Source organism: Chiloscyllium plagiosum, unplaced genomic scaffold, assembly GCF_037043375.1.
Source record: "Chiloscyllium plagiosum isolate Xiang-an unplaced genomic scaffold, Cpla_swu_hap1 HiC_scaffold_31, whole genome shotgun sequence".
NCBI lineage: Eukaryota > Metazoa > Chordata > Chondrichthyes > Orectolobiformes > Hemiscylliidae > Chiloscyllium > Chiloscyllium plagiosum.
Genome location: NW_028270169.1, coordinates 47,632,297 through 47,647,767, shown reverse-complemented (window position 1 = coordinate 47,647,767; position 15,471 = coordinate 47,632,297). Strand labels below are relative to the sequence as shown.

Here is a 15,471-nt window from a genome sequence, read left to right as displayed (position 1 = left end):
GAATTACTCAGTGGAGCGTGTGGAGTAACATTGTTAAATATGTTTAAAAGAAACTTCCACTCTGTATACACAGACTGGAAAATTTCAGATAAATGGATGGTTAGACAGGGTAGTTATCATACACAGAGACTGATGATGGCAACTTATGCGCTAATTTAGAAAAGTTCAATAGGAAACTGGGGGAGAAAGGGCAGGCCAGTGTCTTCCAGAATGAATCCTTCCCCAATCTAATCTCTCATTTCCATACACTTTGGCCGGATGAGCAGAACCAGATTTTAACTCAACAGTACAATCCTGACAAAATGACATCGTGTGAAACCCAGATTATAACTGCACCAGCATTAAAGATCAGGACTGTATGTGAAAAACTGCAAAGTTGTAATCTGGGGATCCATCAGACATTTTCACATTTTCCTGGCAGCCACGTCATTTTGAAATCCTTTCCCTAAACAGCAGTATTCTCAAACAGACCAGAAACGCAACAACCAAAATTGCTGAGTCTTAAACAGCTGAAGAAGACATTCAACAGCCTCATGTCTGCATGACATAGCAATGATAGCTTTATTGGTCCCATTCCTGTTTCTCTCTGTGGTATCATCTAAGATGATCACGACTAGTATCTTGTAGATTTGGTCATCTTTTCCAGTACGTGGTGTTGGGTAAGGGTTGTTTGAGGTAATTCTCATTTGTCTTTGCTTTGTCTTTGGAATAATTAATGAATACCTATGGAAAGGGGAACATTTCTTGGATAGCAAAAAGTGTTATTACATTATAGCAACAAATACAATTACATTTGGTCAGGCATGATTATAAAGGGAACTGGTGCAGAAACATCTCAGTCATGATTGAATGGTGGAGCAGGGTCAGAGGGCTGAATGGCCTAATTCTGCTCTCCTACCATACGGTCTTATTAACATTTCCACTGAAGCTTGTGACGACAGCCTCTATATTGACAATGGTAAATAATGTTTTACACACACATATTTACAAAGTTTGAAAGCAATATTTTTAACCACACAGCCAGTAATACAATTTCAAACTTTATTGCAGAATTCAATGCTGTGCCATATTACAGAAATCGTGTTAAACAATGTGAATGGATATAGGAATACAAGCTTTAAAAAAGGTAATCCCCCCGGATTGTTTTGTCTAGTTCTGTCTTGATCCTGGGAGGCCCTACAGGACCTTCTGCTGGATTTCCCCTTTACAGGGTGGTTAATAATGGTTTGATCCTGAATCAGTATTTGGAAAGCTGCTTGCTTCTGGACCAGTTGAGTTCAGAGGCTGTCAATCTCTTCCAACTCTTTCTGATAGAGTTGAGGTGAGATGTATATAGGCTCAGAAGTGAAGTTGTTTGATTGCAAAAAGCATACATGTTATCAACACCATTTATGGGCATTGCATTCTAGTGTATCTTGAAGTATCCAAAGCTTTTGATAGTTATTTGACAAGATTCACCTTTAAAAAGTGACCAACAGTTTGCCACAGTAGCATTCCTTTGTGATGAGTGGATATTATCTGGCCTATGTGCCCTTCATGACCAGATGTTCGGCTTGTTCTGGTGTATAGGGCTCTCAGGTGCCTCGCTTGAGTGTGTCCAGACCTTACAAGATGAATAAAATCTATCGTCACTTTGATGTGGTGTTGGCCTTCCATCAGGACCAAGGAGTCACTGTGGTTTCTGCTTCTTGTACAATTTCAATAGATTTCTCAAGTTAAATCTTGGACTGTTTGAAATCTGACAAAGCTTCATCAAGAGTTCCAACAAAAATCTCTTATGACTGAGATGTTTCTGCACCAGTTCCCTTTATAATCATGCCTGATCAAATGTAATTGTATTTATTGCTATAATGTAATAACTCTTTTTGCTATCCAAGAAATGTTTCCCTTCCATAGGTATTCATTAATTATTCCAGAGACAAATGAGAATTACCTCAAACATCTCATGAATTCTCATTTCAAATCTTCATATTCATAATTTTCCACTCACCTATTGAAGTCATTGTCCGAGTGTTTTCCTGGTAGCTGAACTTTTCTGAATTCCTCCTTTTGATGAATTTTATTTAAAAGATACCTGCACTCTTTTTGATACTTTGTCTGTTAATTTCAACCACATTATGATCCCTCGACATAATAATGTACTACCTTGCTCAATTTTGTATTTAATCTTAAGAATTTTTGTCTCCATGAAGTTCAGTCTCATGTTCAGTGATATCTTTGAATCCGCTGAGTTCTTTTTTTCTATTTTCTCCTTAGTCTGCCTACTAATTTTGTGACTCTAAAAGATATCTTATATCTGTATTATTTCAATATTATTTTAAATCTGCTTTTCTTAAAGCTTGTATTCCTATATTCATTGACACTGTTTAACACGATTTCTGTAATATGGCACAGTATTGAATTCTGCAATAAAGTTTGAAATTGTATTACTGGCTGTGTGGTTAAAAGTATTGCTTTCAAACTTTGTAAATGTGTGTGTAAAACATTATCTCTGTACTCCTTCCTGTATTTTTCTGCCTTCTCCACATGTTCCCTACCTTTGAAAATGATTAAACTAGTTATTCATTTCTTCCAGAGTTTCACTTCAGCCAAGTTGAGGTTCTCCTATATCTCCAGGATAAAGTGGATGTCTTTCCACCTTTCACAGTCTGAAAAACAAACTCTCTTCCCTAAACAAAATTAAGTAACTTTTACTGGTTCTGATCTTTATAAGTAGAAAGTGAGGACTGCAGATGCTGGAGATCAGAGTCGAGAGTGTGGCGCTGGAAAAGCACAGCAGCTCAGGTAGCATCCGAGGAGCAGGAGAGTCAACAATTCGGGTACAAGGAAGGGCATAAGGAAACGTCGATTCTCCTGCTCCTTGGAAGCTGCCTGAGCTGCTGTGCTTTTCCAGCGCCACACTCTCGACTGTGATCTTTCTAAGTCTTTTTGCTGCAATTGCAGCTTAATAACCGATTCCTGGTCCGTTCGAAGCTTTCATTTTCCCTGAATTTTCTTCTACTAGCTTCTTTCACCTAATTACTTGGTTTTAGCTTAAATAAATGATGAGGCCTTTTCATTCTGTAGTTGTGTCTAAATTTATTTCTCGGCCGTTTCATTATTTTGCGCAGCTATGCCGTGTGGTTCCTAATGTTGATGATGGCAATGCTTGTTGCGGGAAGTCAGAACTCTCTCTTACAATCCCTTGCCTTCCCTTTGCACCATGTTTCACTCCCTTTTCCCTTCAGCTTCTCTAACTTTGCCTCCTGGAACCTTTAGTTGTTCATTATGGAGCCTCCTCCTCCTCCTCCTCTAAGGCTTCTGTATTTTCTCAGGATGATTGGCTTTTCTCCCATTGCCTTGCCAACACTCATCCCCCAGCACTTCTATTAACCACCTTCTGAATGAAGTTTTGCCTTCGCAGTATTGAGCTTGCCTTTTTGATGCTGGCTGATTGTCAGTGGCTTCTTAAAGTGGCAAATGCTTTTAAAGTGGTGAACACACTTCAATTTTTTTTTAAAAAGAGAAACTCAGGAGGTCTGGCAGTATCTGCAGAGAGAAAGCAGAGTTAACATTTTGAGTCCAGTGACCCTCCTTCAGAACTCTGTTGTTTTCTCTCCACTGATGTTGAGTTTCTCCAGCAATTTGTTTTTTGTCTGATTTCCAGCATCTGTCGTTCTTCATTTTTATGCTTGTGTTTTTTGTTGTTGTGAATTTCTTTCTCCTCATGCTGGGGGTCTGATTTCAACCACCACAACCATGTGGGAATTTCCCAGATGATCAGTCCCCACACTGTACCAGTATGAGATACTGGGTAAAGGTTGTTTGAGGTAACGTGCTACTCCCAGCATTCCTTTGTCTTGGCCCTGTCTAATGATTAAAGTAGAGTACACCACCAGAGACTTTGTACAGGACACACACTGCTCTGGATAACACAACGATTTATTGCATGATCACAACAAGTTCAACCACATTTGGTGAAGCAGACTTATTCAGATCTTAGGGAGCTGCTATAGATATATCTACTCCCTCCAAAAGCTGGAGTCCCTGTCTCTACCCACGGGCTGCACGGGACAAATACAACATGAATATTAACCCCTTCAGGACCATTACCTAATTCAATACTTTCAGTCAGTCTGAGTTATAAACACTATGAAATGCAAACTGAATTCAAGTAATATCGGAAAGCAATGACTCACCATATCTGCTGTTGAAAAGGATCTGCACACATTCCCTCAGAATATTGATGTCTTCTGTCTCTTTAATATACAAGTTCCATTTTTCTGTGAAATAAGATCAGAGATACTGTAAATCTCTCCCACTCAGGAAGCCTAAAGAGTAGTGGCCTGTGGGTGTTCAGGGATTCTGCCTGGATAGTGCTCCCTATGTAAGTGCTCCCTGTGCCCTTGCTTTTTGGGGCATGGGACAGGGGTGTGGGTAGCTTCATATGTCTCATTACACCTATGATGCTTGGCAGAGTTTCTTCACCATGTCTTGCCTCCAAACAGGGCCTGCCCCAGTGTGGGGCATCTGGAAAGGTGGGACCCCCCACAGTTTGCCACCATGCTCTCCAGCTGACATAGGTTAAAGGGCTCATTGTAAAACTGCAGGAGTGTCAGCTTCCATTGAAAAGTCTAGCCCTGAGGGCTGTTACTCCTGCTTAATCTCCCCTCTCAATAATCTCCCTTCAATAATCAGCTGGGAATGGCAGAACGAGAAGAGGGAATTCACAGCTTACAGAATCAGCAGCAAAAAAATGCATTCCATCACTTCATGTTGCAGCAATTAGATTAGATCTTAATTAAGACACTGTTTGGAATTATAAGCCTGGACAAAACAAAACTGAACACAGGTTAAAGCCCTTCAACGAACAAGCAGGACATCACTGTACTTGGAGAAAAGACAGGTCCCACAGAAGAATTTACATTTATATATCACCCTTCAGATCCCCAGAAAATGCCTTGATACACTACAGCAAATGGACTGTCTTTGGCTGTAGTTACTGTGCAGGAGCACAGCAAGGTTTCACAAACAGCAATGAGATAACGACCAGTTTAAGTGATGTTCGTTGAGGTACGAATGCGGACCAGGACATCAGGAGAACTCTCCCTCACCCATCTTCAAATAACATTGTCGACTCTTTTCTGGACATGCAAGAGGGCAAATGGAGCTTTTGTTTGACACTGTTTCTGAAAGGCAGCACCTCTGACAGGGCGGCACTCTTGCAACATTATGCTGAGGTGCCATGTTTGGTCCTGGTCTGGAGTCTGAATCCAGAGCTCCTCCTATCTCAGTAACAAATGGTACCTCTGAATCAAACTAACAAAGGTTCCCAATAACTGCAGGGTGTATCTAATCCCCACATGTGGGTGCTTTAAGTTGTAGGGAGTAGTCGCTCACTGCCCACTCTGTTTCTATGACAACCATAAACAGAAAGTTGATATTGGGAAGATGACTTTATTTGAGACTGCTTTTATTTCTGCCAGTAATTGTTCAAATATTTCCATATGCCATAATACAACATCTATCTTAACTCTCGCCTGGGGCTGCCTCTGTCATTTGGAAAATCCTGTGAACAGCGATGATGGAAAAAGAGCAGCCATCTTCACATCCTTAAACTAAAAGTACTCATGGACATGAGGAACTCAGGATTGTAACCCAGTACCTGAACCAACTACTCTGGGACTTTGGATAGCCTGCCAGTATAAAGCTCACTCTGCTATGTCCCGAACAACCTCCATCAGAACAGTACATAATATTTCCGATAACAGCCCATCCTGTGGTTGCTCTAAATGAAACTGCCAACTGGGAGCCAGTTTGTCTCCGTAGCATCACCAAAGCCCTGATCAGGACTAAACACAGTCTCAGTTCTAATGTTATATAATTCATTAGAAATTTCACCCCCTAAACAAAATCACACCGGCACAAACCAGCCAAGGGGCTATGCCTGTAACAGTGTTTAATAAACCTATTATAAGTGAACACAAAATGCTGGAAAAACTCCGTGTTAGCAGCTGCTGAGAGGAAAACAGAATTAATATTTGGTGTCAAGGACCTTTCTTCAGAATTGAAAGTCAGCAGAAATGCGTGGGATTTAGGCTGTGGCAAGGGGAGTAAGGAGGATGAAGGACAAACAGAATATAGGATGGAGGGTGCAAGAGACTAAGTAATAAAAGATTGAATGGAACTAAAGGCAGAGGGAGTAGTAATTTTGTAGGCTCAGAAACAACAAATTTGTCTAGAGTGGGTGGGGATGGCAGAATAACAAACAGCTCTGTCAAAAGAAAAAACATGCAAGAGTAAAATTAAGATCAGTTCATACAGAAAAAGAAACAGCAACAAAAAGCTTGTGGTATGAAATTGTTGAACTTAATGTAGAGTCCAGAGGGCTGTAGATCACTTCATCGAAAAAGAAGGTGCTGTTTGCTTGCCAGTTATCTCACCAAGTCCTATACGGATGTCTACAGATCCTGCGCTTATTATAAATCACAGCATGTAATCAATGAGAGACATCCTCGCTCAACCTATGCCAGCAACAGCATGGATCTTGTGGTGCACTGGTAGTGCCCCTATCTTTGAACCAGGATGATCCCATCTGCTCCACAGGTGTGCAACAACATCCCTGACCAGGTGTATTACAAACAAAACATTGACACCAGTAACAGAGAAATTGTTCACAAAGTAACTAAACATCATTTAAACAGATGGCACAATATCCAAAGAAAAATGCATGGACCTGTCTTTGTTAATTCTGTCAAAGGAAATCACGAGTAGCTTGCGCTGGATCCCCAGTCCGATTGACAACCCAGATCGATAACGGTACTACTCCAAAATCACTTGAAGACATTCTAAGAAAGCAACTTCTTCAAATGAGGATTTCGGGCCTGCATTTCTGGAAGGGTTTGTTTTTATTCATTCATGGGATGAGGGTGTTCCTGGCTAGGCCAGTGTTTACTAAACCAGTATGTCCCACAGCATAAGAGTCAACCACAACGTGTGTCATAGGTAGTCCAGACCAGGCAGATTTCCTGAAGGACATTCGTGAACGAGATGGGTTTGCTCTAACAATCAGATTCATGGAATTCATTAGACTCTTAATTCCAGACTTTTATTGAAATCAAATGCCACCATCTGCTGTGCCAGGATTTGAACCCAGGTCCCCAGAACATTACCTGGGTCTCTGGATTAACTGTCCAGTAATGGTACCACTAAGACCTCACCTCCCCAAGATGTTTCTTATAAAATAAAGATCCAACACACTTTGATATGAAGTACTGGGGACAGAAACATGGCATCACAGTCACAGAATACTCCAAAGTGTTTCATGGCTAATGAATTACTTTTGAAATGTAATCACTACTGGGAAACTGGCCATACTTTGTCGAGGCAGTAGGTAAATACAATAGCCAATGTGCACACTGCAAGGTCCCACTTAAGGCAACGAGATCAATAAGCAGTGCACTTCATCCAGTCAGACTACAATGATTTTTTTTGGCCAGACTTCAGGGTGAACAGCCACTTGTTTGAAAAGGTGCTGTGCAGAGTTTAATGTCTAGAAGACAGATAGGACCTGGGTTTAACAGCACCTTTGTTATAACAGACGCACTCCATCAGTGCAGCAGTGAAGCATCAACCCACATTACATCCACAAGTCTAAAGATGCAGCTACATGCACCATATTTCTAGTTCAGGAGGGGGTGTCTGATCCTCTCAGCAATTCCTTCTTTTGACTACAATGTGTAGAACTGACTAATCTCCATTTGCTCCAAACGCTGAAATGAATATTTGCAAGTTTGATTTGATTGTGGTAGAGGATGTGGCTTTGAAAGATCCGATTTCGACTCTTCAGTCCTTGCTCTATTTATTTATTGATTCTCTTTCAGATGTTGCAAAGCCTCCTGCTGTCAGATTGGTGCAGCAGCCTGTCCAGTACTCATTCATGGAGCGGTGCCAGACCATTTACCCAGACAGCAGGAACCCAGGCAGAGAGTGTTCCTTGCTTCTGGTAACACTGGTAGCTGGAACACTGGCTGATGCTTCACTCACCTCAGGTCAAAGGCATTGGGCCCCACTGTAATCTCTCAGCAGCAAGTGCTAACACAGGCCAGGTAGGGAGTGGCCCTGCATCTTACAGGCTGATCAGTGACTGACTCAGGCTCCGGGAGCACCCAGAGAGATATTCTCAGTAAACTTTCAGTGACAATCTTTGTCTTGTGATACTATTTGTCTGACAAAGTATCCCAGCTGTCACTTTTACCTCATGCACAAATAAAGTAATAATTTAGAGGAATTGACTGAACCGACTCTAACCAAACAGTACTAAAAGCTGTAGTTGCTGGAGATCTGGAACAGAAACAGAAAGTGCTGGAAGAACTCAGCAGGTCTTGGCAGCATCTGTGGAGAGAAAAACAGAGTTAATGATTCAAGCATGATGTGACTCTTCTTCGCACTGAAGGAGGCTCTGAAAAGGAGCTTTTTTTAAATGCTGTTGACAAGAGGAGCACGTGGAACAGATGGTGAACATAGTAGGAGCAAAAGATCAAGGGAACGCTAACGGTGGTAGAAGAGATTGCAATGAAGAATGTGTTAATAGCAACAAAGAGGTTATATGAACAGATGAAATCAGGAGTAGGCCATTCAGGCCCTCAAGCCTGCTCCACCGTTCAGGAGGATCGTGGCTAATCTGACTGTCACCTCAAATCCACAATCTGACCTGATGACCTTTCAACCCTTTGCTTAACAAAGACCCTACCTACCTCAGCCTTAAAAATATTCCAAGGGCAGCTCTGCTGAGAGCAAACCCATTCAAGCAAAGCACTGGGAAACAGCAGGGGAGGGCAGATATTCACAACGGAGGACTGAAGTTGTCGAATTCAGTGTCGACTCCTGAATGTTGTAAAGTGCCTAAGTGGAAAACAGGTTACTGTTCCTTTAGCAAATTAAATGGTGGCCACTTCATTTTCGGGCTTCTGTGCTCGAGGCCCGGTAATGAAGGCAGAATGAGAGAGTTTTAAGAAGAAAAAAAAAAGATGCTGTTCCTTTGGCATTGTGTGCCTGCTTTCTGAGAGAGGTTCCATTCAAACCCCATTCCCCGTCATACTAAAAAACTCCCATCTGACACGGTTACAGGATCAGCTTCCACCTATTTCCTGTAGCATCCCCGTCCTCAAAAAAAAGCACATCCTTGCATCTCTCCCTTTGCTTTTTTGGGCAGATTTTAGGGTTAGTTTGCTAAAACAGCATTTAGGAGAGTTGAGAATTTATCGAAAATAACGCTGCCCGGATCCTTATTTATTTGCAGGGGGCCCTGTTTAAAATCTGGTGTGTTCCTGTTGTGGGAGCGGGATGAAATACAGCAGCAACCCAACTGATGGACCAGTGAAACAAATTTCTCTGCAAAGAGCACGGTGAGCCAAGCAGTGTCACAGATTAGACACGTACAGAGGGGCAGGGGCTGACACACCATACTCACTAACATCCCACTGTCCTCAGGTCAGTTATTAGCTGCATCTCAAGGAAGATTTAGAACATAGAACGTGACAGCACAGTACAGGCCCTTCAGCCCTCAATGTTGCACTGACCTGTGAAATTAATCTGATGCCCATCTGAAGAAGGGCTTATGCCCGAAACGTCGATTCTCCTGCTCCTTGGATGCTGCCTGACCTGCTGCGCTTTTCCAGCAACACATTTTCAGCTCTGATGCCCATCTAATCTACACTATTCCATTATTATCCATAAGTTTGTGCAATGCCCATTTAAATGCCCTTAATATCGGTGAGTCTACTACTGTTGCAGGCAGACTGTTCCATGCCCCTCCTACTCTCTCTGAGTAGAGAAACTAGATTTTCAGAATTTGTACAATGGCAGGAGGCTGCCATTCAGCACTAGGAACAGAACTAATCTCCTGCCTTTCCACCATATCCCTGTACATCATCCCCATGCAAATAATTATCTAATGCCCTCTTCAATGCCTCAATTGAACCTGCCTCCACTATATTTCCAAACAGTGCTTTCCAGATCTTAACAATAATGGTCTTGGTTCCCTGCCAACCTTGTATCTGTAAGATCAGATTTGTTCAAACATGTATACCTGTAGAGATATCAGCTTTAGTAATATTTGTTATTTGAAGGAGTTGGCAATGGACTGAAAGCCCCATCTTCCATTACCCCTGCTGCAGACTGCGCAATGTTGCCTGGAAATAGTCCGTGGAGGAAAGAGACACTTTTGGTTGGAATGAGTCAGAAGCAAAATGAACTCTTCAAAAGTGAACACACTCCCACAAGTGAAAACGTCTTTGGGGAGATCACCTTTGCTTCGTTTGCACATCACTTTAAATCTATGCCGTGTCGTTCTCTCATTCTGGGAACAGCTCCCCTCTATCTAATCTGTCCAGTCCTCATCAGTGCTTAAGGAGGAAGATAATTCTGGAGATTGAAAAAAACAAGAACCTAAGGTGCATTCCACCTTCTGCACTATGTCACACAGCGTGGTTTAAAAAGTACCTGGAGTTGTGCCTGGGATAGGGTGAGCATTACAGGGCCGCACATGACTATTCTTGCCATCGTCCGTAATCCAGATCAGATACCACTGAGACTGCCAAATAGTCAAGGGCAGAGTGTTACACAGGGTCCTCAGGTCTAACCCTGCAGAGCAAGTCGGAGTGGTAGAACAAGCTCATGGTAAGAATTGCTGTGACAAATGCCGAGCCTTCTTACACCGTCTCTGCAAAACCCTGAGCCAGCGATTCTCAGCCGTGCAGCAGGATCAATCAACAGGTTAGATCGCACTCAGCATCAACAACTCAGCTCATGGTCCTCACCCACTAGCTTCTTGGATTGAGTTTTGCTGCCAAAACATGTATTCAGGCCTGATCCCGGGTTCAAAGGGGGAGGCAAATGACAGAACTGCACTGGAATCCATCACTTCTGTGAGGGGCGATGCCACGGCATTAGTCTGATATTGTGCTGTCTGTATTTTTGCAGTGTGGCCAGTGTACAACATCTTCTCTGGGGCAATCACTGTGCATCCAACTAAACACAGCATTGCTGGACAATATTAAATGCGATGGCACAAAATGGGTGCTTGATCACATTGTCCAATGTTGCTATCCTGCTGTCATCACCTTACCTTTACTGACAGTTATTGTTTTTGCAAATCTGTGAAGCAGATTTATAGCCAGACCGAATATGTACATTCTCCCCCAGGATGACCATTAGTACATATTGCCTGAAAATGTCTGATGGGCAAACGCAATGCATTATCTCTGCGATGATGGATGGTAGGGTCCAATTTGTGTGGCATTGCCAGAATCTGTTTGGGGATGTTCCTGCATCAGTGACTATTAGTTCCAGTTATACATTTAGATATTTAAATTAATCTCTTCTGCAACTGGTACGTCCCAACACGTCCACACGTGTCCTCAGGTAATCACATTAATCTTTGGAGCTTACCTTAGACATTAGCTAGGGAAAGGATATTTTGTACTCTTTCTGTAATGTCTATCCAGATGCTACAGCACTGAGACCCTCACTTTAATTTATGACCATCTCTGACATACTCCCTCACTTATGGATGAGTGTTCACTTTTGAAGAATTCATTTTACTTCTGTCTCACTCCGTTCAGATGAGCCACCTTCCTCCACAGACTACCGCCAGGCAACATTGCACAGTCTACAGCAGGGGCAATGGAAGATAAGGATCCAAATCCATTACTAACTCCCTCAGACAGTAAACGTTACTGAGCTGATGTCTCTGCAGGTATACATTGTGGCGTATACACATGTGAACAAATGTGATCTTACAGAAACAAGGTTAGCAGGGAGTAAGACCTTTCAGATACGACAAAAAGAGGTTTAACCCCATAGGGACGTCTCATCTGGAAAACACCAGCAGGATCAGAATTCCTTCTCTGAACATCTTGGAGTCAGAGGAAAGTGAATCAAAAAGAGAAATTGGTGCTTAAATTCATAAAAAAAAAGTTCAGTCATAAAAGTGTGGGTCATGTCAATAAACTGGCAGCAGTTAAATGCACTTAATCCCAACCCAGTCCCTTGGATTCAGTAGATGCAAACCCAGAATGAATGGAAGATCTCTTCAAATCCCAGCCGTTCTGCAGTGCTGACATCAGCCTCATTATCCTGCAGCACATGGTGTTGGTTTGCCAACAGCAAGGTGTTTCATTGAGGCTAAATGTTATGTCATCTCCCATAACATGGGGGAATGGGCTGAGATATTGTAGCATTGAAGAATCCAACAGACATTTAGTACAACTATGCACAAATCTTACATTCCACAGGCACATACACGTCTGGGTTAACATTAAATGATTAGGTTACAACAGAAGAGCAATCATCCAGCAGCATGTCATGCTTCAAGTAATCTCTGGCTAAGATGGAGTACAAGATCTTTACACCTTCAGGTCATAGTACTAATATCATGAGCTTGTTTCTTAAAGGCATACTGACCGTGAGACACGACTGCACCATGGCGCTGTGTCCCTACAACTTGAACATTCGCGAGTGAAACCCTCAGCACATTTAGAGTCATAGAGATGTACAGCATGGAAACAGACCCTTCGGTCCAACTTGTCCATGCTGACCAGATACCCTAACCTAATCTTGTCCCATTTGCCAACACTTGGCCCATATCCCTCTAAACCCTTCTTATTCATATACCCATCCAGATGCCTTTTAATTGCTGTAAAAGCCTCCACCACTTCCTCTAGCAGCTCTTTCTATACACGTGCCACCCTCTGTGTGAAATATTTGCCCCTTAGATCCCTTTTAAATCTTTCCCCTCTCACCTGAAGCCTTTGCCCTCTAGTTTTAGGCTCCTCTACCCTAAGAAAAAGACCTTGGCTCTTCAGCTTTACCATGACCCTAATGAGTTTTATAAACCTTTATAAGGTCACACCCCTCAGCCTCCGACACTCCAGGGGAAGCTAGCCCCAGCCTATTCAACCTCTCTCTATAGCTTAAACCCTACAATCCCGGCAACATCCTTATAAATCTTTTCTGTACCTTTTCCCGCGTATTGAGTCGGGTATTACAAGGGGGCATAGCTTTAAATTAAGGGGGGGTAGATATAGGACTGATGTTAGGGGTAGGTTCTTCACTCAGCGAGTCGTTAGTTCATGGAATGCCCTGCCAGTAACAGTGGTGGACTCTCCCTCTTTATGGGCATTTAAGAGGGCATTGGATAGGTATATGGAGGATAGTGGGTTAGTGTAGTTTAGGTGGGCTTGGATCGGCGCAACATCGAGGGCCCAAGGGCCTGTACTGCGCTGTATTCTTCTATGTTCTATGTTCTAAGTTTAACCAGTCTCTTTCCTATAGCAGGGAGACCAGAATTGAATATAGATTCCAAAAGTAGCCTCATCAATGTCCTGTCCAGCCGCAACATGATACCCCAACACTTAAACTCAACGTTCTGACCAATGAAGGCAAGTGTGCCAAACGCATTCGACACCATCCTGCCTTCCTGTGGCTCCACTTTCAAGGGACAATGCACCTGCAGTCCTAAGTCTCATTGCTCGGCAACACTCCTCAATTATATAAGTCCTGCCCTGGTTTGTCTTATGAAAGTGAAGCACCTTACATTTATCTAAATTAAGCTCTGTCTGCCCACATCATTACTAATAGATGCAGTGAGGAGTCTCAAAATGTTCCCAGTCTGTTGGGGGCAAGGTGAAAAGTGAGTAAAGGCAGCACATGACTCAACTATGTTGCATCTCTACTCCCAGGTAAGGAATGATGGTCTACAATTCCCAGAGCACTGGGTCTTGCCTAGGTTCTGGACCCTGAGAGTTGTGGAGGAAACTACTCCCCAAAGGCTCCATGTCAATGTCCTCGGCAGAGAAATTGTTACTTGCTGGAACAGGAAAGTTTCACCTCACTGGGCGTTGTATGTATATTGCAATATCAGTGAAGTGGCAAAAATTCCATCAGAATGTTTTTATATTTGATCTTGTGTTGTCAACATAGCTGGCAAAGCTAGTATTTACATCCATTCCCAAGTGCCCTTCAGTTCTTTAAACTATCCCAATCCACAGTAACACTTGAGCAAAGCTTCACCGTTTCCACATTTCCCCTTTTGGAAAGATTTTTTGATCCCAGCGACTGCTTCTATAATTAGCTTTGAGGTTCAGGTTCCCTTATGCCTGTCCCAGATGATGTTTCAAGATTCACGGAGGGGTAGCGCACTGGAAATTGAGACTCACTATTCCTGGAATGATCACAAAAGTTAAAAGATTTTATAAAATGTGTGCAAAATTCACTAATTTACCCAAATATCAGACCAAGTTTGACAGAAAACATGGAGTAATTTCTGTACATAGCAAGAATCATTATATATGACACACAAATAGATTCTAGCTGCAGATAAACAATTATGATTCACCTACATGTGATTCTACTATTTAAAATGCTAAGCCTCTTATAGAACTCCCCTCTACACGTAAATATTCTTTTTTACACATGGATGAAGGGAAAGACTGGGAAGGCAGCTCAGTGGTTGCTGTACAAAGAGTTCCCTGAAATCGTCCTTTTGGATTGACCTTCATTCTTCAGTCACTTTCATCAGTGTGCAAGACACATATAGCAAATGGTTCACGCTTATAACGTCTTTGATTTATTAGATTAAAAAAACCCCACAATTTGCAGAATTTGACAGAGGAAATAAACTGGCTTTTTTCAGGGTTTTTTTTAAATGCATAACAAAAAAGGCAGTTCCATTCTTCTTGGAGGGCTGATAGCTTCTAACCAAACAGTCACATGATCAAGCTATTCAGCTATCTGGGAGCCAATCACATGGTTGTTGGTAGGCAGAAGGCCTTTGTCATCGGCAGCTGGTCACAGCTCCACAGACCAATCAGCTACATGTCGCTGGCCAAAACTCACTTTGTACACAGCTCCTGTCAACATGCAGTTATTCTCCTACTGCTCAACAAGCAGCAGTATGCATAACACTAACAATGGGTATCAGGCAAGTTGCTTTTAAAAAGTGTCGCAATTCCTTGGTCTTTAAAAAACACAATAAAATAGAAAGATACATTCTTCCTACTTGCAGTTAGTTTTCCCTCAAGTCAGCCCATATTTACAGGAATTCATTCAAAACTACAAGCAGTACAGTCAGCCATGTCCCACTGTGGAGTGCAGTTGACAATTTGGCACTTGACTTCAAAGGAGTTACTGCACAGATTTTATTCAACAGGCTAACATGAACTGTCCTGCCCACTGTGTTAACCCTGGAGTATTATATCACCTCAAGGAACAGATTATCCAGAAATAGATCCTCAACTGTGATCCACTCATATCACTCACCAGGTGTTCTGGGAGATAAAAGGAGTGACCATTTGTGTAACACTGCTCACCCTGACTAACTCCAACTTACTGCCACTGCTATCTGACATCGGAAAACCAAGACCCACAGGATCTGATTTAAAATGTAGTCCAAACATTCATCTCGCCACCCTGTCTCATACAATAAAATAA

At 42.3% G+C, this 15,471-nt stretch overlaps 1 protein-coding gene across 10 annotated transcripts in view; it reads right to left on the bottom strand.

The window, feature by feature from the left end:
* The window catches only part of gtf2ird1 (GTF2I repeat domain containing 1), a 214,990-nt gene that overhangs the window by 106,701 nt on the left and 92,818 nt on the right, over positions 1–15,471 (bottom strand). For all 10 annotated transcript variants that reach the window (XM_087977507.1, XM_087977503.1, XM_087977502.1 and 7 more), the window contains one exon: positions 4,179–4,262. In XM_087977507.1, coding sequence (XP_087833633.1) covers positions 4,179–4,262 — 84 coding nt within the window. The remainder of the gene's footprint in view (positions 1–4,178; positions 4,263–15,471) is intronic.